Source organism: Lithobates pipiens, unplaced genomic scaffold (assembly GCF_037356315.1).
Source record: "Lithobates pipiens isolate NorthernLeopardFrog02 unplaced genomic scaffold, aLitPip1_a1.2 Scaffold_3, whole genome shotgun sequence".
In the NCBI taxonomy this organism is placed as follows: Eukaryota; Metazoa; Chordata; class Amphibia; order Anura; family Ranidae; genus Lithobates; species Lithobates pipiens.
Genome location: NW_027507790.1, coordinates 37,354,641 through 37,381,438, shown reverse-complemented (window position 1 = coordinate 37,381,438; position 26,798 = coordinate 37,354,641). Strand labels below are relative to the sequence as shown.

At 41.8% G+C, this 26,798-nt stretch overlaps 1 protein-coding gene across 1 annotated transcript in view; it reads left to right on the top strand.

The window, feature by feature from the left end:
* Window positions 1-26,798, top strand: part of RAB35 (RAB35, member RAS oncogene family) — a 60,486-nt gene that overhangs the window by 18,705 nt on the left and 14,983 nt on the right. Inside the window, exons 2-5 of the mRNA XM_077461443.1 lie at window positions 10,823-10,873; window positions 19,716-19,839; window positions 22,509-22,633; window positions 22,715-22,839. Coding sequence (XP_077317569.1) covers window positions 10,823-10,873; window positions 19,716-19,839; window positions 22,509-22,633; window positions 22,715-22,839 — 425 coding nt within the window. The remainder of the gene's footprint in view (window positions 1-10,822; window positions 10,874-19,715; window positions 19,840-22,508; window positions 22,634-22,714; window positions 22,840-26,798) is intronic.

Genomic DNA, 26,798 nt, shown 5'->3' with positions numbered 1-26,798 from the left:
TTACTGCCTCCTAGTGGCCAGCCCGCTCATGTTAGGTAGGTCTTTTAGTATTTATGCTTTTTATATATTGGAGAGAGTGTTTGGCATAGGTAGGATTGACTGTATATCCTTTTCTCTCTCTGTCTGTTTTACCCTTACAGCCCTTCTGGGTCTGATCCACAACCTAACACTTCTAGACGCAGTGGATCATCAAGATCACACCGCCATAAATCCTCCTCAAGATCTAGCCAGCATAGGTCAAGATCTGAACAGCATAATAAGAATTATTCTCACCCCCCTGCTGCTCACTCCAGCAAGCGTACGGAAAAATCATGCTGGGGGTGCAGGATGCCTGTTCTTTCGGACGTATCCTTATGCGATCATTGCTTCTCCAAAGCTGCAGATGAAAGGGATGGTGCAGACCAGCGTTTGGAGTCAATAGTAAGACGGGTTGTGAAGGAGTCTCTGCAGGAGAGGGATGCTCTACAGCTGTGTGAATCCCCGTCAGAATTATTGGCTCCTCCACCTGGAGAGAACCCATTGCAGGAGACATGGGAATCCTCTCAGCCAAGCCGCCTATCTGCTCCCATCTCAGATAGTGAATCTGACTGTGAGGATCCTGGTTTAGGTTTTGACTATGGACTGGTGCCTTCATTGGTCAAAGCAGTGAGAGAGGCTCTGAAGTGGGAAGACCCTATTACTTCCCCACCAAAGCAGAGAAAGTTCTTTAAACAGCTCAATAAGGAGCGACAATTTTTTCCCTTCCTTTCAGAGTTGGGTGACATTATTACCGAGGAATGGAGCAAGGTGGATAAAAAGGGTTCCATGCAGTCAAAAATCCTGAAATTATATCCCTTTAAAGAAGAGGATGTGAAGCACCTGGAGTCAGCACCACTGGTGGATGCAGCGCTCATGCGTTTGGTGAGATATGTAACCCTACCCTTAGAGGATACGGTATCCTTTAAAGATCCTTTGGAAAGGCGGATCGATTCAGACCTTAAGAGGATATATCTGACTTCTGGAATGGCTTGCAAACCAGTGCTTGCAATGGCAGCGGTATCCAAGGCCATAGAATCATGGGCTGATTCTGTAGAGGAATTCCTGAGGGGTATTTCTATTGAATCAGCAAAAGACTCCCCTATTCAAGAAATCAGGATGGCGTCTGCCTTTTTGGGGGAGGCATCTATTGATGTTATCCGCCTGATATCTCGGGATATGTTAGCAGCAGTCTCAGCTCACCGTGCGTTATGGCTCCGTCCATGGCTGGCGGATCCAGCATCCAAACAGGCCTGGTGCCGTATTCCCTTTGAGGGGTCATCTTTGTTTGGTAACAAGCTGGATACTGCCATATCCCGGGCTACAGGTGGGAAATCTGGGTTTCTTCCCCAGGACAGACGTCTTCAAAATCAAAGGCGTCCATTTCCTAGAAGACAAGGCCCTGATCGTGCCAGGGAGGCGCGGAGCTATAGACCTGGTCGAGAATTCTCAAGGTCATGGAGATCCAGGCAATCTTCTTTCAAAAATACCTCAAAAGGGGGTTCGTCCGGCAAGCAGGATTCCGCGAAATCCTTTTGAAATTGGGCCCGCTCAAACTTGTCAGGTGGGGGCTCGTCTTCTCCACTTCAGGCATGTTTGGGCGGCCTCAATTCGGGATTTTTGGACTGTAAAAACAATTTCCTCAGGTCACAAGTGGGGTTTTATCAGCACCCCAAAGCTAAGATTTATTCCCACAAATCTTCCAGAATCAAAAGAGAAGAAACAAGTCCTATTGACCTACGTGAACTCTTTACTGGATCAAGGCGCAGCCGTTCCCGTTCCAGAAGAAGAACGTGGAGAGGGCATGTATTCCCCTTTGTTTCTGGTTCAAAAGAAAAACGGCACATGGAGGCCGGTAATAGATTTGACCCATCTCAATTCCTTCATTCGCAAAGAGAAGTTCAAGATGGAATCTCTGCTTACCATCCAGCAGTCCGTGTATCTGGGGGACTGGATGATATCAGTCGATTTGAAGGACGCTTACTTCCATGTTCCCGTGGCAAAGGAGTTTCAACAATACCTCCGCTTTGCAGTAGGCATTCAACATCTTCAATTTACATGTCTTCCCTTTGGGTTAACAACGTCCCCACGGGTCTTCTCCAAAGTTCTTTTGGCAGTTGTGGCCTTTCTCAGAGTCAAAGGTGTTCGTCTCCATCACTATCTCGACGACCTTCTTCTGCTATCCCAGAACAAAGATCAGCTCTTGGAGCACAAAGACCTAGTCATCTCCACTCTACAGGAGTTCGGGTGGCTTCTGAACTTAGAAAAGAGTCACCTAGATCCAACTCAGTCTCTTGTTTTCCTAGGGGCGCAGTTCAACACAGCAGAAGGTACTATCGCCCTTCCAGAAGAGAAGGTTGGAGTCATACGAGACAGGATTCATGCAGCCCTTGCAGCATCCCATCTCTCGGCTCTCCAATGTCTGAGGGTGATTGGCACAATGTCAGCCACCATTCCCATGGTAAAGTGGGCCCAGTGGCACACTCGTCCCTTTCAGAAGGGGTTTCTACAACAGCGGGACTTATCCAGCCAGACACAGCGCATATTCCTCACTCCAGCCATGAGGACGTCTCTTCTTTGGTGGCTACAGGGGAAGAACCTGCGCAACCACCATTCAATCATTCCCATCTCATGGGTCACGGTAACTTCAGATGCCAGCAACCGAGGATGGGGCGCTCACTGCCTTTCGGAGGTCGCTCAGGGCAGGTGGACGTTTCCATCACAGAGAGTCGTCTCCAATGTTCTGGAGCTAAGAGCGGCCTTCCAGGCGCTTCGGTCATTCCATCATCTGACAGCGAATGCCTCGGTCATGCTAAGGTTGGACAACACAACCGCGGTGGCTTACGTAAAGAAGCAAGGGGGAACTCGCAGCTGGTCCCTGTTACAGGAGACGGAGCCAATAATGAATTGGGCTCAGAAGAATTTGTCCAACCTTTCTGCAGTCTACATCCCAGGGGTGCAGAATGTTCAGGCGGACTTCCTATCGCGTGTCGAGTTGGACAACAACGAGTGGTCTCTACACCGGGAAGTATTCGATTGGCTCCTGACCTTAGGATTGTCCCTGGAAGTCGACTTGTTCGCTTCCCCGTGCAATCGGAAGCTTCCGAAATATTACTCAAGGTTCAGGGATCCCCAGGCATATGGGATAGATGCCCTCACAGAACATTGGAAGTTTCAGACAGCTTACGCCTTCCCTCCAGTTCCGGTGATCCTGCAATTCCTTCGGAGACTCAGGTCAGAGAAGGCGGAGATTCTCGCAGTAATTCCTTTCTGGCCCAACAGACCTTGGTTCCCTCTACTGCTGCTCCTCAGTTATCAAGAGCCAGTTCCCCTGCCTCTCAGGTCGGATTTGCTATCTCAAGGCACAAGGTTACATCCATGCCCATCATGTCTGAACCTCAAGGTATGGTTTTTGAGAGGGAAAGGCTAGAAGCTCTTGGTTGTCCGGAAGAGGTCATCCCAACCCTTCTCAATTCCAGACGCGGGAGTACTAATAGGGTATATGAGCGTATATGGTCCAAGTTTTCGGCCCATATGTCCTCCAGAGAAAATTCTTGCAGTTCTCCAACAATACAAGACATACTAAGCTTTCTTCAAACAGGCCTTGATTTACCTCTAGCTATCAGTTCATTGAGAGTCCAAGTATCGGCTATTTCAGCCTTTACGGGTATTTCCTGGGCAAACCATGCACTGGTACAACAATTCTTCAAGGGAGCTACTAGGCTCAGACCCCAAAGAAAACCAAGGTTTCCTAAATGGGACCTCCCTTTAGTGCTGGATTTTCTCTCAAACCTTGGAAAGGATTCTACGGAGCCTCTGTCCATAAGGGATCTCACTCTCAAGACCATCTTCTTGGTAGCTATAACCTCAGCCAAGAGAGTTTCTGAGATTAGGAATCTAGGTTCGGAAGAACCCTTTCTGACTTTCTTTCCAGATAGGACAGTATTGATTCCCATGTTGGGATCGCATCCCAAAGTAACCTCGGTCTTCCATGAGAATCAGGAAGTTGTGCTTCCCACTTTCAAAAACTCAGAGAGTCAGGATGTTCATCCTCTGGACGTAGGACACGCGCTGAAACAATATTTGGAAGTCACAGCTCCCTTTAGACAAACGAAATTTCTTTTTGTTCTCCCTCATGGCAAGAATAAAGGATTGCGAGCTTCGGCTAGATCTATCTCTACCTGGATCGTTCAGATCATTCAGAGGGCGTACAGAGCAAAGGGCTTGGCTCCTCCTGAGGCATTTACGGCTCATTCAACACGGAGTATTTCAACATCGTGGGCAGCTTCTCGCCATGTGGCGCCTGAAGTTATTTGCAGAGCGGCCTCTTGGTCTTCTATTAATACCTTTGTTTCTCATTACTGTGTAGAGCCAGCGGCTCTGTCTTCTGTTAATTTTGGTTTGCAAGTTTTGTCGGTTGACAATGCTAAATAAACTTTTGTTCTTTGCTCGACATTTTGCCCACCCGGGTGTGTTTGGCGAGTTATTTCCCACACGTATGCTGCCATGGAGCCTTTCAGGAAAACGGAAAATTTATATCAAATACTTACCGTAATTTTCCTTTCCTGATAGGCTCCATGGCAGCAGGAGTTCCCTCCCAAATGTCTGGAGTCGGCTAGTTACGGAACACTGATAGTGGCCAGGAGCAAAGATTTATGGGAGTTGGGTCCTATTGGGTAATCGTGGAGGCGGGGCTACCCACACGTATGCTGCCATGGAGCCTATCAGGAAAGGAAAATTACGGTAAGTATTTGATATAAATTTTCCGTTTTTTTTTCTTTTGGCAGTGATTATGTACATTATCTTCTGTAAAAAAACATTTCCTTAATACTTTGTTTCCAATTGCTTTTTGTGGTTGTGGTTATTTGCCTGTTGTGAGTTCTTGTTTTACCTTGAGTGTTAGGGCTGTGTGTTAAAATAAATGATACACTCGGCCATACTGTAAAACTTTAATGCAACCAAATACAATTTTACATTATCTTTTTAAATCCCCACTCCAGGGCAGGAAAAAATATCCTTGCAAAGGGGCCCACAACATTGCAAGGGTTAGTGGTAGAGGAATAAGATGTAATATCCTAGAATTCCGCAAAAAAAAAGTAAACTATCCATTGGCATAAAATGGAAGTTGATGGTTAGCGAACTTCACGATATCAAGAGATATACCGTATTTATCGGCATATAACACGCACCACAAGTTTAGGAGGGAAGTTTAAGGGAAAAAAAATACATTTTAAATGCCCATCAACCTTGCACACTGTCCACCTGCAGCCTTCCCCAAATTTTGCACCATGTTTTCATTTTAAATTTAGATCTTCGGCTCCTCGCCGTCGACATAGACCGAGCCCATCCCGCCCCTTGGCCCGGGTCCTATGATGGACGCAACTCCGGTCCAATGACGTAAAGGCTAGGAGGCGGGACTGGGCGTGACTGAGAGTGGAGCAGAGTACACAATACGCTCGGCTCCGTAAATGTCGGTGGCGCTCCACAGAGCGCTGATCAGTGAGGGTTCGGCGTATAACACGCACCCACGATATTCCCCTGATTTTAAGGGGGAAAAAAAGTGTGATGTACGCCGATAAATACGGTATAACAAACTCGATGCTCTTGCAATTTTCCCATTTTTCTTGACTGTAATGTCAAAATATAGCACATTTTCTTATTTTAATTGTTTACTACTAGACACAAGGATTTATAGACCCCTGGCTATAGGCTAATTCATTCAGTTGATTGGACACTACAAAGCTTTCAAGGACACTTTGACGCATTGCAGGAAGAAAGGTTTTAATCCACCAGCAGAAGGTCCCAAAGCCCACCTCCAGGAGCTTCTACCTCCTCAAAATGCAAAGCACCTAAGATCAGCCCTTCTTTTTGGTACAAATCTTGGCCAACAAAGCCCAGGATGTGTTCCAGATAGACCTCTTTCCAATGAAGCGGTGCCCCCACCCCTAACGGCAAGGAATGTCTGTTAGTTTGCCTTCCTATGGGTCCCAGACTTGAGGTTTCATTCAGAACCCTATGCCTTCGCTGCTTTCTATTCCCAAATTAACCAAAAAACTGCCCAAAGACAGTCAATTTCAGAATGCCCCTGTATCCGCTCTTGTCCCAGGGAGTGGTCCATACCAACTGGATTAGTCCAGTACTGCCACAAGACAGGTTTTAAGGATTCATTTCATTCCAGTACCACAGTCCAAAAGGGGCTTTAAACTTACTCTGGACCTATGCTGGCCATACACTATAGGAAAAATCGGCTGAACCCATTTTTAGGAAAAACGAACATTCGGCCTTGAGAGCAAATGATATTGCCATCATGTAATGACTGATAAATCGTTCAGTGGACATAAATTTAATCTTTTTTTTTTTTTTGATCTTTTTTTTTTTTTTACATATACCTAGTGCAAACCGTTTGGACGGGAAACACAACCTTTTCAATTTATAGTTCGGTCGGCAGAAAATTTCCTAACTTGTCTTTAGTATTATCGGCTCAATACCGTCCCGAAGATTATCGATTTTTGTGCCCATTAACTGGCCGTAAAAAACAAACTGTCTAAATGACCGAATTTCGGCCGATTTTTCATATAGTGTATGGCCAGCATTAGACTAATATCTTTTTAATTAAATAATTTTGCATGGAAACCACAAGACAGTAATTGCCTCTTGGCGACATGGGTAATAATTGCATCTATAGATATCCAAGATACCTAGCTACGTGTTCCCATTTACCCACTTTTTGCTTTCTGCACTGGCAGGCAATCACTTCAGGTTTGTCACTCTGCTGTTTAGCCTATCACCTGCTCCCATAGTATTCTTAAAGGTCCCTAGGAAAGGTTCTTTTCTTGCCCTTATCAGAACTTGGGTCCTCCAGGTCACAGGCTGTCTAGATGACCTTCTGAAGAATTTGTGTTCATCTAGTTGTCAGCACACATCCACAGGGCAAGTCATATGCTTCAGGCATTTGATGGAGTGATTAACTTTAAAAGAAAAACCTGCTTTTTAGTCTACTCTTCACCTGGATTACTTGGGTCTGGTGCTGGGCAAATCCCAAGAAAAGGTTTTCCTTCCAGAAAAGGAAATTTCTCAGAGCCCATGGTTGAGAATTAATCGGAGGCACCCTCCATTCTGCGAGGTCACCCAGTCAGGGTGCAGTCAGATAATGCCAGGGCTGTGGCCTTCATCAATCATCAAGGGGGCCTGAGCCCAAGGGGATCATTCAGCTTTGAAAGATGCAAGTCAGATAATCTCATGGATGGGATAACTCACTGTCCAGTAGTCTAGGCAGTCCACCTCCCACGAGTATAAATTTGTAAAGTGGACTAACTTAGCTGCCACCACTTGGATCAAGAGGAATGGGTCGTTCACTCAGACATCTTCAGTTTGATGTAAAAAAAAAATGGAGTACTCTGGATCTAGTCATCTTAACCTCCAGATTCAACAACAAACTTCCACTGTAGCCAGGACCAGGAATTCTCTAGCGCTAGCCTCGGATGCCCTAATAATTCCCCGTTCTCCGCTCTCCATCCAGTGCGAATTCTGTCTCTCGTTTAAAAAGAGAGCGAAATAGATTTTAATTTTGCAGATCTGACCCAAAAGAACATGGTACACAGAAATACTCAGTCCTCTAGCAGAAGATCCCTGGCCTGTTCCCAACAGGCAAGATTTGCTTTCTCAAAGTCTTTTATTTTATTTTATCCTGCTTCTCAGTCTTTGGCTTTTAACGGCATGGTTGTTGAAGCCAAGGTCTTAAAAGGCAGAGGGGTCTCTGAGTCTATTCCAACCTTGCTAAAAGTAAGAAGTGCCACTTCTAGGAAGATCTACCACCGTACCTGTTAATTCTTTGCCTGTTGTGACAGGCACAGACACTTCATTCCCAGAGGTTACTCTGTGCCTTGCATTCTGGGCTTCCTACAATCAGGTCTTCACCAGAACATGGCCTTAAGCACTCTGAAAGAGAATGGACAATGCTGAGACCCATCCTTACAAAGATTTTTGGCTTCACTCATTTTACATAAAGCCCCCGCTTGCAGCAGATTTTCCCTGTTTTGGCTTTTTCTCAGGACCTCACAAGGGACACAATTCTTCTAAATCCAGCATTATGAAATGTATTAGAAATCTGAGCATTACAGCTTACACTACCAAGAAAAAAAATCTATGCTTTTACATGCCCAATCTGTCAGATCAGTGGGAGTTTCCTGGGCATTTTGGCACCAGGCTTAAGTAGCCCAGCTGTGTTAGGTTGGCCAACTTGTCCTCTGTTCATACCTTCTCAAGGTTCTACATGGTAGATGTCCAGTATTCTGCGGATGCAGCTTTCATCTTGCATCATTTGATTTTCTCTTCAGGCTGTAGAGCTATCCTTTCCCCCTATTATAACCTACAGTGTACTGTATGCTCTCGGGATTATATGAAGGAAATGGCAGCACATGCACACCTATGTGTAAGTGCTGCAATTTATTATGAATCGCACCCAATTGCCCATATTCATTTTATGAACAAAGAATCTGGACTGCAGTGCAGCACAGCACACAAATATGGATGTACAGGTCTATTACATTTTTTTTTTTTTTTTCTGTTGAAGCTCATTAGAGATATCTTGGAGAAGTTGTTAATGTTTCTAGAAAAAACTAGTTGGAGTTAGACTTTAATGCTACCTAACATGGCATCTCGTGTATTTAAAGAAGTATGGCTAAAGCTTTTTTGGCCATATGTGTATGGATCACAGTAATGCAGTTCATTCTGAACTCCTGTGACCCATCTTCAGGCAAAAGTGGGCTAAAGTCCAGTCAACTGACGTTATTCAGCTGGTCCTGGCGCTGGATCAATTCTGACTTTACAGCCGGAATCCACCTATATGCCTGACAGCTGACTTTGCCTCTCAGAAAGCTGCTGGGAGACTGAACCAGCTGCTCTCGACTTCACCACAGCCCAGCGCTCCAGTGTGTGCTAGAAAGATGCTAAGAGCGTAGGGGAGAACTGAGTGATCATCGGTTTTTGATCTCTCAGCGCAGAGACAGCGGGGGACAGATGCAGAATCGAACTAAGATGAGGATAGTTTTTTGGGGGAAACGCCATACTTTTCTTTTTAACTAGTTCAGCTTGTACCCCTTCCACCCTGTTATTCCTAGGCTCTCTCGCTCTTACCGGGAGCCTAGGACCACATTCGCTGACTTCCCCTGTAAACAAAGAAACTGGAAGCGATGATGATTTTGTCACTACCGGTTTCAGATCCTCCATTTTCTGCCTGGGGCAGCCAGGGGAATATCTAACCCAGCAGATCTGTTCTCATTTAGATGCTGTGAATTAAAGCACAACACCACCTGCATGTGAGTGTGGTGGTCTTTTAATGCCAGTACTTCCGATTCACAATTAGAAATATAAACGCACAATACCTTGCTGCCCTCTCTGGACTGGGGGTGTCCCAATAAAACTAGAAAAAAACGCAAGAAAAGAGGGCGCACCAGTCTAGCGCATTATCCCAAAAAACATTTATTATAAATCTAAAAATCTACTCGTAATATATGACTGACAAAGCACATCAAAGTAGCAGAATAGTCCCCTCCACTCTGCATGCTCCTGAGCTTGGGAGGACGTCCTTGGGATCCTCAAAGCCTTTGGGTCTGCGGAGGAGTGTTACCCTCCAAATTGTCCTCCCAAGCTCAGGAACACTCGGCGTCGATGGACAGATTGTGTTACTTTGTCAGTCATATTGTCTGTAAGTAGGTTTATTTACATTTTTTTAATGATGTTTTTTGGGATAATGCGCTAGGCTGGTGCGCCCTCCCTTTTATGGCTTTTCTAGATGCTTTGAAGGGCAGGGGGAGACTTTGGGGTCTATTAGATCCCCAATGTCTCCATAAAGACTACCTGTCACCTGCCCAGTGCAATCACATGAGGTATATTAACCCTTAGTGATGGCAGTAAAAATAAAGAAAAGTTTAAAAAAAAATATGCACACCCAGGCTGCGTGCATGTGTGCAAACTGTGATTGTACCACACCTGTGAAATTGCTGTGAGTGTAATAATTCTAGCACAAGAGCTCCTGGTTAACTCTAAACGAATGAGCTGTAAAGGCTCTTAAAGCGTTGCCTATGGAGATTTTTGGGTACAGCCGTTTTCTACGATATCATGGGCGCACACAATTTTAAGACTTGTCATGTTTGATATCTATTTACTCAACGCAACCTCCTATCTTATATTAAAAAAAAAAAAAAAAAAATGGTTATTTGTGTGTTTGCATTAGAATTAATTTTATTATATATTTTCCTGAAAATTTGCATTTATAGTGACATGAAATTGCAACCAAAATCTTTTTATTCCTCTGCTTTCAGAAAATATATATTTGGGGGGTAATTGTTGTTGCCAAAAAATTAAGATTCTTTCATGTGTGCAAAAACAGACATTTTATTTTGTACAGACTCCTGCTTCCACCTCTGGCGCTGTCTTGTGTAGTGGGAGAAATTTGTGACAAACTGGGGCAAGGTGGAGAAGGACAGGCTTTGTTTTCAACCACTGCACCGAGCCGTGTCGTGCTTTGTTGGACAGCAGCCAGCTACAGGGCACTGCTTCACCTTTTGGTGCTTGTTTGTTTAAAATCCACTTTCCCTGATCTTTTTCTATGACTTCATTTTGCCCCCTTCCGCCTCTCTTGCATTGGAAACTCCCAGGAATCCCTGGGATCCTCTCTCACCCTACGTTTCCCCAAATCAGGGTCCACTTACATTTATACTACTGATGGTACTAATTTGGACTAATTTCTATTGCTTTATAACACTAAATGAAAAGTTGTATTTTCTGATTCTTTTTTTTTTTTCAGGTGTTGGGAAGAGTAGTTTACTGCTAAGGTTCGCGGATAACACTTTTTCAGGTAATTTTGTTTATTTTGTGAGCACATCATTGCAGCACTAGTTTGAACGTAATGGTCCTATAGTACTTTGTGTGCGTTTGTAGTTGGGGTGGCAGGCTTATGTGCACTGTTATGAGCCGCCTGTTGGCTGCACTATACAAACCCATACTATATTCTACCAAATGCTCTAAATTGACAAATTTTGATCTGTTTGACTGAATGATTAGCAAACTGGGTTTGACCATGCTTCTGTTAGTGTAGAAAGAGTTAACATTTCAGTTAAAGGTTACGTTCATGCCATGCAGTCAAAGGACCCCAATAGCTATTAAAATCTGTTCAGTTTTGTACAATGTTTATTACTTTTATTGTAAGACCAATGCCCTGAAAGTCTTGCAGAAAACTTCCCAGTTAGCCTACCTCACGTACTTAGTTTTTAGGACATGAAAAACATCTTTCTCTTTTTTTTCCTCTCCTTTAAAGAGGTGATAAACCTAGAAAAAAAAGATCCCGGTCCTTTAAAGCACGTTAAACCGCATAGTGCTTGTGCAGTGTCATATGGCCCTTTCTATGCTGTAAAATACCTGGTTGCTGATCCATGATATTGTGGTCAATTTACATGCCTCCGTCATCCAACTGTTAGTCTCTCCCTGCCTAACACTTTCTAGTGTGTGAGCCACTCGACAAATCCTCCCCTCCTGCCGCTATTCCGTGTGGCAGTAAAGTTAGTGATCACAATTACTGCTAGCCCCTCTGTTAGAACAAGATATACTACAAGGTGTATGTGTGTGGTTTTTTTTTTTTTTGCAACTAAATACTTTTATTTCACATTGCTGATACACGGTCACGTGACCGCCCGGTTGAGGGGAATCTCAACCCCTCCCACTTTAGTGCTTAGATTGGGAAATGAGTGGTGGGCAGTCACGTGACTGCACATCGGCGATATAAAAAATGGTATTTGGCTGCAGAATAAAATAAACCCTCGTTTATCATAACTGGTTTTTGCCAAGGGGCTGGCAGTAATTGTGAGCACAGAGTTTAAAACTACTTTAATGCAGGGAGTGCATGTCTTAACAACAATGCTAACTGGGAGTTTTTTGACCAGGCTTCCAGTGGGGTCCAAAAGGAAATGAATGAATGTTGTGCAAAGCGGCACAGCTGAACTTCGCCTTTTAAAATATGTAATTGTGAACTCCTTTTGCCTTTGAAAGGAAAATGTGTAATCCTGTTGAGCAAGTTTTTTTAATCCAGACTGGATATTATACAAAGTCCTGACCACTTCTCTCCATTGGTATTTGGTGGTGAAGGTGCATCAGGTCTTTCACTGCTGTTCTCTAACACTGGAAAACTTAAACCTTTCATGACTAACCCTATTTTTGACATGTGGTGTTTACAAGTTAAAATCCATATTTTTTGCTAGAAAATGACTTGGAACCCTCAAAAACTATATATATATTTTTTAGCAGAGAATCTAGAGAATAAAATGGCGATTGTTGCAATATTTTTACACGTCACATGGTATTTGTGCAGTGGTGTTTCACTTTCATGAATAAAAAAAAAAAAAAAAAAAGTAAAGTTAGCCCAATTTTTTTGTATAATGTGAAACATGATGTTATGCCGAGTAAATAGATACCAAACATGTCATGCTTTATAATTACACGCACTTGTGGAATGACAAACTACGGTACCTAAAAATCTCCATAGGCGACGCTTTAAAATTTTTTTTTTACAGTTACCAGGTTAGAGTTACAGAGGAGATCGAGTGTTAGAATTATTGCTCTCACTCTGACGATCGCGGCGATACCTCACGTGTGATTTGAACACCGTTTTACATATGCGGGCGCGACTTGCGTATGCGGTTTCTTTGCTGCGCGAGCTTGCAGCGACGGAGGGCACATTTTTTTCCTTATTTTAAAATGAATAAATTGCTTTTTAAAAAAAAACAAAAAAAAACATTTTTGATCACTTTTATTGCTGTCGCAAGGAATGTAAACATCCCTTGTCACAGTAATGGGTGTTAACAGGTACTCTTTATGGAGGGATCCCTCCTGTGCACTTCAAAGTATTCAGATCGCCATTCTCAGTGATTCTGTATACTATATATTTTTTTAAAACCAGCGCCATTGGCAGCCGAGTAAACGGGAAGTGACGTCATGACGTAGCTTCCGTGTTTATGATCAGGAGACTGGAATGAAGCCGCTTACGGCTTCAATCCAGTCTGACCCTAGCCGCCAGAAGCGGCGGATTGTTGATCGGGGCTCCTGATGGAACGGGAGCCCCGGTAAGAGCGGCAGGAGGGGGGGGTCGTCCCCTCCCGCTCCCCTGACATAACAGCCAAGTGGCTTTTAGCCGTATTGGTGGTTATCCTCGGAAAGCCGATCGCCGGCTCTAAAAAAAAAACTGTACCGGGATGGTGCCTGCAGCTGCGGGCATCATCCCGGTATAACCCCGGAAAGCAAAGTATGCACTTCTGCGTACGCCCGGCGGCAAGGGGTTAATTCCCAGCATTGTGCAATTTAATACAGCCTGCTGTTGGTGCTGCCCCTTCCTCTGTCAGTCCTGATGTGCAGGGGATTACTGGTGACTCTCACCTAGACAGAGTGACATATTTTCAAGTACATTTTTAGTATAACTGGAGGTGTTTTTAAATCTGACTAGTTGTTTGTCATTTTATACAGAAATTATAACACATTTGCTTTCAATACTAAAAAGACAGCTGGACTGCTGGTTATCACTGGCAAGGTTCCTGGCAAAGGAACCTAATTTGAAAACTGTTGCTGTCAAGGGTTTTCCTAACTGAAAACATTTTAATATTTAATACCCTTCCCCTCAGCACTTATCCTAAACGTCTTTCCTTTAACAATTAAAGTGGAACTTCAGACACAATGTGCTTAAGCTGATAACACACAGACCATTCTAATTTCTCATGTCTTTATTGAACACCCCTATTAAACATTCACAGCTGTGGAGGTAAAAGTAAATTTACTTTTCGAGTTAATAGCTGGTTGAACCTCCATTGGCAGGAATTGACTTCAAGCAAGCGCTTTCGGCAGCTCCAGATCAGACCTGCACAATTTTCAGGAGGAGTTTTTGACCGTTCCACTTTACAAAACTGATTCACTTGAGACACATTTGTAGGTGTCTGGTGTGAAAGACATTTCAAGGTCATTCCACCCCATTTCTATGGGGGTTAAGGTCTGGGCTGTGACTGGACCACTCCAAAGGGCACATTTCTGAAGCCAGCCTGCGGTAGATTTACAGTGCCTCGAAAAAGTATTCATACTACTTGAAATTTTCCACATTTTGTCATGTTACAACCAAAAATGTAAATGTGTTGTATTGGGATTTTATGTGATGGACGAACACAAAGTGGCACATAATTGTGAAGTGGAAGGAAAATGATAAATGGTTTTCAATTTTGTTTTACAATTATTGGAAAATTGTGGCATGCATTTGTATTCCGCACCCCTGAGTCAATATATTGTAGAACCATCTTTCCTTGAAGTTACAGCTGCAAGTCTTTATGGGGCTGTCTCTACCAGCTTTGCAAATCTAGAGTGAAATTTTTGCCCATTCTTCTTTGCAAAATAGCTAATGCTCTGTCAGATTGGATGGAGTCTTGCCACGGATTCTCAACTGGATTTAGGTCTGGACTGGGCCATTGTAGCACATGAATATGCTTTGATTTAAATCATTCCAGTGTAGCTCTGGCTGCATGTTTAGAGTCCTTGTCCTGCTGGAAGGTGAACCTTCGCCCCAGTCTCAAGTCTTTTTTGCAGACTCTAACAGGTTTTCTTCTAAGATTGCCTTGTATTTGGCTCCATTCATCTTTCCGTCAGCTCTGACCAGCTTCCCTGTCCCTGCTGAAGAAAAGCATCCCCACAACAGGATTCCACCACCATGTTTCATGGTGGGGATGATGTGCAGGGTGATATGCAGTGTTTAGTTTTCCGCCACACATAGCATTTTGCTCTTGGGCTAAAAAGTTCAGTTTTGGTCTCCTCTGACCAGAGCACCTTCTTCCACACATTTGCTGTGTCCTCCACATGGCTTTGGCTTCTCGCAAACTGCAAATGGGACTTCTTATGACCTTTTTCTTTCAACAATGGCTTGCTTCTTGCCACTGTTCCAAAAAGGCCAGATTTGTGGATTGCATGAACACGTGAGTAATAGTTGTCCTGTGGACAGATTCTCCCACCTGTTCACTAAGGTTCTCTAACAAACCTCAGAGCTTCACAGAGCATCCGTATTTTTACTGAAATTAAATTACACACAGGTGGACTCTATATACTAATTAGGCTTCTTCTGAAGGCAATTGATTCCACTAGATTTTAGTATCCTAGTAAAGGGGGCTGAATACAAATGCACGCCACGCTTTTCAGATATTTATTTGTAAAAAAAAAAAAAAAATTGAAAACCATTTATCATTTTCCTTCCACTTTATGTGCCACTCTTGTGTTGTGTTTTTATTTTATTTTTTTATTTTATTTTTTTTGTGTTTGGAAAACTTTAAGGGGTATGAATACTTTTTCAAGGCACTGTACTTCGATGCTTAGGGTCTAGGGCAGTGATGGCGAACCTTGGCACCCCAGATGTTTTGGAACTACATTTTCCATGATGCTTATGCACTCTGCAGTGTAGTTAAGCTTCATGGGAAATGTAGTTCCAAAACATCTGGGGTACCAAGGTTCGCCATCACTGGTCTAGGGTCTGTCCTGCTGCATTACCCAACTTCTTCTAACCTTGAGCTGACGGAGCACCACTCTGACGTTTTCCTGTAGAATGTTTTGTTAAACTTGGGAATTTTTCTCCTCGATGAGAACAAGTGGTCCAGGCCCTGAGGCAGCGAAGAAAGGATAATACATGATGTTCCCTCTACCATACTTCACCATTGGGATGATGTTTTGATGCTGGTAAGCTGTGCTCTGTGTGTCATACATAGTGCTTGGTATTCCACCTGCACAATTCAACTTTTGTTTCATCAGTTCACAAAACATTTTCCCTATATTGCTGTGGTTTGTCAAGGTGCTCTTGGGCAAACTTCAGGAGTGCAGCAATGTTTTTCCTTTTTTTGTTTTTGAGAGCATGGCTTTCTCTGGTGTTCTGCCATGGACACCCTGCCTGTTCATAGGCTTACATATGGTAGGCTCATGAACAGGGATGTTTGCCAATTCCAGTGATATCTTCAAGCTTTTAGCTCTTTACTCACGTGTTCTTCTTTACCTCATTGAGGATTCTGTGTTGTGCACTGGGAGTCATCTTGGTGGGCACCCATTTTTAGGAAATAGTCGCACTACTAAACTATCTCCATTTATAGACCATTTGTCTAACTGTTGACTAATGTATTTTTTTTTTAGTAAATATAAACTGCTAGATACCTTTTTTTCTCATCAGCGGTATGTAGCAGTCTTGTGACTTCTATCAGTGTCTGGCCGAGCACTGGTTAAAGCTTGTAGGAGGAGTTTTAATTTTCCTCCTGCCTTATGAAATTGCATGACTCCTGACCTGGACAGTGCCAATTGGCCTTGTGCTGATCACGTGCACCCTCCCAAGAAAAAAATCTCTATCAATACACACCAAATGGAGCATGTGCAGAGAGCCACCAAGGCTCTTTGCCATCATCAGATGGCTTGGGGACAGTAAAAGATGGGGAGGATCAGAGAAGACAGGATCAAGCTGCTTTTTTTTTTTTTTAACATAATGTGCAGGATTACACCTTAGGTTCCACAGTGAGTAGAGCTGCACGATTAATCGTTAAAGAATCCAGTTCGTAATTCTATCCCCTTCGCAATCTTTACACAGCATTTTCACAAAAAAAAACAAAAAAACAGGCAGCCTGCCAAGTCACAACATCGCTTAGAAACATTTGTATCTTTTCTTTTAGATCAAAGGAATGAACTTCGGTCTGTAAATTAGGTCAGTTTGACCACTTAAAGAGGAAGTAAACCCTAATGGGTGTTATTTCCTCTTTGTTTCCCTGCAAAGGCAAAGCATAATGGGCTACTATGCATCGCATAGTAGCCCATTATGTGACACTTACCTGCAGGAGACACCCGCAATGTCCCCGTCTTCCTCACTAGTAGCGAGCGTCCATTCTTTACTCCTCTTCCTTCTGGGGCTGTGAACTCCAGCTCTGTGACTGGCAGGAGTCACGTGATGTCACTCCCGCTCGTGGGAGCCGCCTTTAACGGCATGACCTGAAAACGGCACAGCGTGCCCTTTCTTTCTAACTCCGGCGCATGCTCGGAAAAAATTGCCGTACGGCGATTTGCAAATATCTCCTCTTAGACCGTGCAGGTCTGGGAGATATTTCAAGCACCTACAGGTAAGACTTAATCTAGGCTTACATGTATGTTAAAGTGGTTGTAAAGGGTTTACAACTACTTTAAAGACTAAACCTTTTTCTGAGATTTGTTGCTTTACAAGTTAAAATCTGTATTTTTTTTTTTTGCTAGAAAATTACTTAACCACTTCAGCCCCTGGAAGAATTTACCCCCTTCCTGACCAGAGCACTTTTTGAAATTCGGCACTGCGTCGCTTTAACTGACATTTGCGCGGTCGTGCGACGTGGTTCCCAAACAAAATTGATGCCCCCTTTTTTTTTTCTCCCCCCCACAAATAGAGCTTTCTTTTGGTGGAATTTTGAAAAAAAAAATTTTTTTACTTTTTGCTATCATAAATATCCCCCAAAAATATCTAAATAAAACCAATTATTTTCCTCAGTTTAGGCCGATACATATTCAACATAATTTTGGTAAAAAAAAAAAATCGCAATAAGCGATTGGTTTGCGCAAAAGTTATAGCGTTTACAAAATAGGGGATAGTTTTATGGCATTTTTATTAATAATTGGTTTTTTTTTTTTTTTTTCAATGGCGGCAATCAGCGTTTTTTTTAATCAAGACTGCGACATTATGGCGGACACTTCGGACATTTTTGACACATTTTTGGGACCATTGTCATTTATACAGCAATTAGTGCTATACAAATGCAATGATTCCTGTGTAAATGACACTGGCAGTGTAGGGGTTAAGTGTCCTAGGGACATTTTTTTAACGGTGGGGCGGCGTGGCTGTGTGACATGTCACTGATCTCTGCTCCGGGAGCAGAGATCAGTGACACTGTCACTTGGCAGAATGGGGAGATGCTTGTTTACATTAGCATCTCCCCATTCTTCCTCCCCGTGAGCCGATTAAGGTCGCCTCTTAAAGGGCAACGTACAGGTACGTGATTCTGCCTGTACGAGCCCTTCTGCTGACGTATATATCGTCGTGAGGTGGTCAGCAAGCGGTTAAAACGTGTGTTTTTTATATATATATATATATATATATATATATATATATATATATATATATATATATATATATATATATATATATATATATATATATATATATATATATTTTTTTATATATAAATAAATTGGCAGTGGTTGCAATATTTTATGTCACCGTATTTGCGCTGCCGTCTATCAAACGCAATTATTCTTTTGGCAAAAATACACTTCAATGAATTAATAAAACCTTTTTTAAAAAACTGTTTTTTGTATAATGTGAAAGTTACGTTGCGAGAATCGTGATCTTTTTTTCTAAGCAAAAAAATTGTGATTTTCATTTTGGCCAGAATCCTGCAGCTCTAATAATAAGCATGCTTTACTGCATGTAAAGACTGATTTTACTGTTGTGGCTTTAGTAACACTTTAACCTTATTGTGTTTGTCTATTGTTGTGACTTTTTATGCAAAATGACTGCAGAACCAGTTAATTCTTTTTTTGCCACTGTGTATACTGATTAATACAATTGCTGTATTTAGGTAGAGACAGTCAAGTGTGCTTACATGCACATGTGCTGACTAGGAGAAAACGGCAGAAATTACTCATTTAAAGTGGAACTTCCTCTTTAAGTACTCCTCCTTGCCCCCTGACATGCCACAATTGGAATGTCATTTTTTTTTGGGGGGGGGGGGGGGGTTGGGTTCCTGGTTTGGAGTGGAACTTCCTGTCCCACTTCTGACCGCTTAGGCGATTCCTAGGTGGCCCCCTCCCTTCTGGGCAAAGTTCTGGGACACGTGACAATTCCCAGCGCGGCTCGCGCAGTGCGTGCCCAGCTGTGAAGGCGTAAACTGTCACAGCCGGGCGCCCACACTCAGTGTTGGCGCCGCGAAGAGGAGGGGGAGGGAACAGAGGCTTCGGGTGGCTGCATCGCTGGACCGTGGGACAGGTGAGTGGTTGTTTGCTGAAAGTCAGCAGCTATACTTTTTGAAACTGCTTGACTTTTAATAAACTCAGAAAACAGTGGAACGTTTTAAGCGTGGTCTAGTTGTATCTCTGCAGTAGGTAGGTCAGTTCACCATCCTAGCTATGGGCAGCACTTCTACAAGAAAGCCTGCAGAGGAAAGGTAGTAGAAGGTAGTGAAGGCAGCAAAAAGATTGAAAAAGTTCTCCCTCCTTTCTCCTCCCTCCTCCTTTCTCCTCCCTCCTCCTTTCTCCTCCCTCCTTCTCCCTGATCCAACCCTGTACACATATAACCAATTGTGGTATTACCAGGAGCAGAAATACATTGTAGTGTGTTGATGTGCGGTCCTCATTACCCATTAAAATAAATCTTTACTTGTGTTTATACAGACGGCGTATTGAGACTTGCCTGTAAAATATTTTAAACCCATTTAACTGAAATTTTAACATTTTCTATAATTGAATCCTATGCAATGCTCCAAAAAAACAAAACAAAAAAAAACAGATTTCACATCTGATACGAATGGCCATTCAAATCTGATCGCAATAAAACACAAAATCAGTTTGTACAAGTTACGCGCTTAAGAATTTTACTTTTTTTTTTTTTTTTTTTTTTTTTTTTTTTTCTTTTATAGGCAGCTACATCACAACAATTGGAGTTGATTTTAAAATCAGAACAGTGGAAATCAATGGGGAGAAAGTGAAGCTGCAGATTTGGGACACTGCCGGGCAGGAGAGATTTCGGACAATAACATCAACGTAAGAATGCACAGGAAGCAATATGTCCGGGTATTGTGTGGGGTTGGTGAGATGCTAATGTTCTGTATGGGAAATGACATGCTTCAAAAAGATGCTAGTTTCAGCTCCGTTCACACGGTTTTTGTCTTGTCCACTGTGAAAAGTCACATGTAATTTATTTTTATATTGTTAATAAACCACATTGTTTCATTTAGGCATGGCTGGTATTTAAATTACACGAGAATTGTGTAACTATCGGTTTTAAATTTGAGAATATTTTAGTAATGTGACTTAAAGTGATGGTAAGACATAAGTTATTATTTTTTTCAAAAAAGTTATACTTACCTGCTTTGTGCAATAATAAAAAATAAAATAAAAATTAGACCCTGCAAGGCAAAGGCATATTGAGCTAGTATGCATAGCATACTAGCTCATTATGAATAACTTACATGAAGCCCCCGAAGCGACCCTCGTTGTCCTCCGGCGCCACCATCTAACCCGGAGTGACTTCCAGGTATCGCGGCTCTGGCGCTGTGACTGGCCGGAGCCACAATGACGTCACTCCCACGCATGCCGTTAGCCATGTAGACAGCGCTGCCGGTCTTTTGCGAATATCTCCTAAACTGTGTAGGTTTAGGAAATATTTCTTGTACCTTCAGGTAAGCCTTAATCTACGCTTACCTGTAGGTAAAAGTGGTCTGTAAGGGTTTACACTTTAAGACACAGAGCATGGTTGGACCCCGACTCCCACTCCTTCCTCACTGGCTGTGATTGACAGCAGTGGGAGCCAATGGCTCCCTGCTGCTCTGTCTGAGGAGGGTGAGAGCGGAGAGAGCCTCTGCTCTTGTGCACATTGCTGGATTGATGTGGGGCTCAGGTAAGTATAAGGGGGGAGCTGCACAAAGGTGTTTTTTTTTTTTTTTTTTTTTTATTACCGTAATGTAGAGAATGCATTAATGTAAAAAAAAACCTTCAGTCTTTACAACCACTTTAAAGTGTATAATGAATGTACTATAAGCATGCTGCCCTAATAACTGGCGTGCCCTTTGAAATCTGAATGTTTCAGGCTCCATGCACACTGGAGCTCATAAACTGCAGTTTATTGGAGTTTGGGCGTTTTTTTTTTTTTTTTAAAAAGCCCTAAACTCCACTCTGTGTTAGCCTGTGTCCATGCACACATGGACTTTTTTTAGCTTTAATGAGCAGTGGAGTTTATGGGCTTTTTTCTGAACGCCATAAATTTGCGTTCAAAGTGCCGTTTTTTCACCGGCAAAAAACGTCAAACGCTGATAAACGCTCATAAACACGTGTTAATTAGTGTTCGGCATTCTATTTTTTTTTTAATGCATTGTGGGAGTTTGGAATGCACTGTGGGATTTTTGAAGTGTTGTCTGTGTATCTTTATTAAAAACGCCCATAAACACTAACACTCATAAACGCTAGTACAAAACGCTGTTAACGCTGGTTGAAAAACCTGCTTTTTTCTGCCAGCAATCTGGCGTCCAGAAAAAGCTTTTTTGAGCTTTAGTGTGCATGGAGCCTAACTGCTGGCTCTGAGAAAAAAGACAGATGATATTTAAAACCATTTTATAAACCAGTCCTTCCTTTCTGCTAAGCTAGCTAGTACTACATGTTTTCAGCATTTGCATATCTTGCCCCTTGTCCTTTAGTTCTATGATAAATGCCTTTTGCTTTTTCCTTTTGATTTAAATTCTGTGTCCTTCATACTAAAGCACAGCTTTAGCTTCTGAGTTATCTTTGGTAAATAGCCTGTTTAATTTACCCTGTAAACTTTCTGCTATTATGTCATCCCCGTACACACGGGCAGAATATCATCTAAAACATCAAGTACTGTAGAAACTAGCCAACGTTTGGCCCATGTGTACAGCTGCTTTTCTGACAGAAGTCGATCTCACGACCAGCTTCTGTTGAACGAGGATGCTGGAAAACCAGCTGCTGATAGACATCCGATCAGTTAGTACAGCGAGCTCCTCTGTTTTATTTTTTTATTTTTTTTTATTCAGCCCGTTGGGTTGAACGAACAAAACTTACCATGTGTATCAGGCATTACACTTCTTGGGATAACCATACACACATCTAATTGTACAATCATCTTTATATCTTCCAACAACTATGTAGTGCAGGACCTGCATAACTTAGTATATATTTATTAGATTCGTTTTCTAAATTGGTAAATCAAAAGTAGATTGTCCAGAGAGCTGGCACTACCCGAATGTAACATGCATATCCAGCTTTATGCAGATCGTATACTATAATACTATCGTAGGCCTTCTACGGGGCGAAGCTACTAGGGTCACTAAGGTCGCACTTGTGACCAGGCTCAGAGGGAAGGGCCCCGGTTTCTTGCACCAGGGCCCTGAAGGGTTCTAGCTACGACACTGGCTATTTCATGTGGTTTGTGTTTTTTTTTTTTTTTTGTTATGGCCTCTTCACGAAATTTTCCATCAGCATTTCCTCAGCTGTTTTATCTATTGTTAACATCTTCTCCAGTTAGACTGCATCATGTTTTCTGCATGAACAAATCTCTAAAAAGGGCCATAAAATTCCTTTAGTAACATATAGGTATAGCATAGTAACATCTAAGTACCTTTCTTTATGTATAAGATGAGGTATGCTAAGGGTACACCTCATTTCTATTAGTGTGTCATATATATTTTTTTTTCTTGCAGATATTACAGAGGGACACATGGTGTTATTGTTGTTTATGACGTTACCAGTGCAGAGTCCTTTGTCAATGTAAAAAGATGGTTACATGAAATAAATCAGAATTGTGACGATGTGTGTCGAATATTAGGTAAGCGTTCTATGTGACGTTCTCACAAAATACAAGTCCGTTCCAATTGTTTCTTGACGTAAGTTGTTTTTCTACGAACAGTGGGAAATAAGAACGATGATCCTGAACGGAAAGTGGTGGAAACTGAAGACGCCCATAAATTTGCTGGACAGATGGATATACAACTGTTTGAGACTAGCGCCAAAGAAAATCTAAATGTTGAGGAGGTGTGTACTGGCTCTGCTTACACAGTGCTTGTATTTGAGTTTTATAGATTTGCTCTGTTGTTGACTGGCTGGCCAGTCAAGCACACCACAAAGCATAGGCAAATGTGGGCAATATTTTTTCACATATTTTCTTTGAGTATAGTAGTTCTAAAGGCAAAGGTTTTATTTTTATTTTTTTAACCATAATGCATGCTGTGCATTAAGGTAAGTAACCTTCAAATGCTTTTGTCCCTTCCAAGAGGCCATAGTCCCCTGCTGCTGTCAGTGAAGTCCTGAGGAGGGAGTGGGAGGACATGGCCAGGAACAGCCTGGCTTGGGAGTACATCAGCACGAGTGCCCCCTCAGCAGCCAGCTTGCTATGGGGGTATTCAGAGACAAGTAGGTACCAAGAGGGCTGGAGGGGGACTCCAGAAAAGGAGTAAAGGACTGCTTTGTGCAATACCAATGCACAGAAGAGGTCAGTATAACTTTTTTTTTTTTTTTTTTTTTTTTTTTTTTATATACAATTAAAAAAAAAATGTAAAATTACAATGTAACAAAGTTTACCATAAATCATAGCCAACATGCAGAAAATAGTGTGCAGAGAAGTTCGACATCTATATGGACCTCACTTATTGTTTTAATGTAAAAAAAGAAAAATTATGCATCTTCATTTTAAGCTAGTATGCTCCCTCATAAAATGTTTTCCATGCAATCTTTTTCTGCTATGCTGAAAAAAATTAGTTTTTACAAAAGCTCAGGTTGCAGTGGAGTGGGACAGAGCTGAGAATCATTTCTGCACCGTTTCTTCATATGGCTCAGTAGAGCTTGTCAGACGAGCAGCTTCTGATTTTTATTTAAGTGGTATAAGACTCTTTTTAGGTAGTAGAAAATAGAAAACATTTAATGTTAATTGGAAAAGATAAATTAGCCACTTGCCAACCAGCCCACGTACATTTACTTCATCAGGTTGGCTCTCCTGCGCATACCGACGTACCTTTACGTTGGTCCATACAAGGAGGATAGCGGGCATGAGTGCGCCCGTGGTTCCCGTGGACTCAATGTCTGCCAGCGATCACTGTGTACAGAGGCGGAACGGGGAACTGCTAAACGAGACAATTCCCTGTTCTGCCTAATGACATGTCAGATCTTTTGTTGCCAGTGATCCGGAAGAGTGATTTTTGCACTGATCAATATAATAATGTCACTGGTCCCCAAAGTGTCATTTGGAGTCAAATTTGTCTGCTGCAATGTCGCAGTCCCGCTAAAAATCAGATCGCCGCCATTACTAGTTAAAGAAAAAAAAAAGTCCTTTAAGTCTATCCCGTAGTTTGTATAAATGATAACTTTTGCGCAAACCAATCAATATTGCGATTTTTATTTATTTTTTTTACCAAAATTATGTAGAATACATATCGGCCTAAACTGATGAATACATTTTTATTTTTATTTTTTTTGATGTATTATAGCTGAAAGTAAAAAAAAAAAAGTGGTGTGTTTTTTTTTATTTTTATTTTTTTGTTTTTTTTTTCATTATTATTTTTTATTTTTTCCCAAAATTATCTTTTTTTTTTTTTTTTGTAGCACTAAAAAATAAAAACCAGAGAGGTGATCAAATGGCACCAAAAAGCTCTATTTGTGGTTAAAAAAAAAGGACATCAATTTTGTTTGGGTACAGCTTTGCACGAGCAATTGTCAGTTAAAGCGACGCAGTGCCGTATAGCAAAAAATGGCCTGGTCATTAAGGGTGCAAATCCTTCCAGGACTGAAGTGGTTAAACAGAAGTAAAATACAAAGCGTCAAAAGCATCATAGTATCCCTTTTAATCGTTATGGCAAACAGTTGATGAGTTTAATTATTAGCTACAAGTCATGTCTATTAAGGAACTAAAGAAAATATACAGCTCAGCAGAGGCTTTCTGGAAAAAAATAGTCTGAAGCTTGGTGTATGTGGAGGGAGACATTGTGGGTTTAACGGGGTTGTATCATGTTTATAAGAACCAATCATGCCCTAGGTATTGTCACACAGGGGGTTTTGTGATGGTGATAAAGGTAAGGAGAAAAAATAATTACAATATATTACCTTAAAAAAAACATTGTAAATGCCCCTTCCATGTTGACATGCATAATATACACACGCCTTAGCATAGTGGGGCAAGATACTTATTTGATCCCCTGCAAATGTTGTACGTTTGCCCACTTGCAAAGAAATTAAGGGTTTATCATTTTTTATCATAGGTGTATTTTAAATGATGGAGACAGAATATCAACCAGAACTCCAGAAAAAACAAAAGACATGGTACAAATGTTATAAATTGAGTTGCAGTTCAGTGAGTAAAATAAGTATTTGATCCCCTACCAATCCAACAATAATTCTTGCTCCCACAGATTGGCTACAGTATGTGCTCATCAGATTAGTCCTGTAAGTTTAAGAAGGTGCTCCTAATGACAACCCTTTATTATGTGTATAAAAGACACCTGTCCAGAATCTTTTCTTCCATTCAAACCTCACCATCATGGGCAAGACCAAAGAACTGTCAAAGGAAGTCAGGGACAAGATTGTAGACCCACACAAGGCTGGAATGGGCTACAACAGTGGTTATCAACCCTGTCCTCAGGACCCACTAACAGGCCAGGTTTTATGTTACCTTGGGGAGATACAAAATAGACTACTGCAATCACTGAGCAGCAAATTATATCACCTGTGATGTATTTCAGTTATCTTGCAAACCTGGCCTGTTAGTGGGGTGGGCCCTGAGGACAGGGTTGATGACCACTGGCCTGCAAGACCATTAGCAAGAAGCTTGGTGAGAAGGAGAAAACTGTTGGAGAGATTACTTACAAATTGATGAAACACAAAATAACCATCAATCGCCCTCGGTCTGGAGCTCCATGCAAGATTTCTCCTCATTGGGTATAGATGATCATGAGATAAGTGCAGGATCCACCTAGAACTACACAGTAGAAGCTTGTGAATGATGGAGGCCATGTGATGTAAAATCTTGGATGAGAACCTTATTCCCTCAGCCAGAACACTGAAGATGGGTCTTCCAGCATGACAATGACCCAAAACATACCACCAAGGCAACAAAGAAGCACATTATTGTTATTTAGGGGCCCAGCCAGTCTCCAGACCTTAATCCTATAGAAAAGTTATAGAGGAAGTTGAAACTTCAAATTGCCAAGCGACAGCCAAGAAACCTTTAGGTTTCAGAAAAGATTTGTAAAGAGTAGTGAACCAAAATTCCTCCGGAGATGTTTGCAAACCTAGTAACCAACTACAAGAAAAGTCTTACCTCTGTGCTTGCCCACAAGGGTTTCTCCACCAAGTACTAAGTCATGTTTTGCTTGGGGATCAAATTATTTTACTCACTGAAATGCAGCTCAATTTGTTTGTATTTGTATCTTGTGTTTTTTTTTCTCGATTTTTTTGGTTGATGATATGGGTCTATTATTTAAAATTATACCTATGATAAAAAAAATTTATAGACCGTTAATTTCTTTGTAAGTGGCCAAACTTACAAAATCTGCAGGGAATCAAATAATTTCCCCACTGTATACAGATTACACACTTTAGCTATTCCTGCACACGCCAGAATAAGAGCAATACATCTTGAAGCATCATTTAGGGTTTATACTGGATTGATGTGCAGAAAAGGTTTTTAATGTAAGTTTATTTTTGCTCAAATATACTATAAAAAAATAAAAATAATGCGACAATAGTGCTTCAATATCCGTGTGCTGCTATCAATTAAATTTTCCAAAAATGTAATTTATAGCGGTCCACAGATATTGAAGCACTATTGTCATGTTATTTTTATTTTTAATTTTTATAGAGCAGCATACTCAGTATATTTGAACAAATTTTGCATGACTTATGAGACCTGTATAATGCTAAGTGTCTGTTAACCCTATAGAGGTACATAGTGGTGCCTCACAGGACATTGCATTATTTATTAAGTTTTTATTTTATTTATTTTT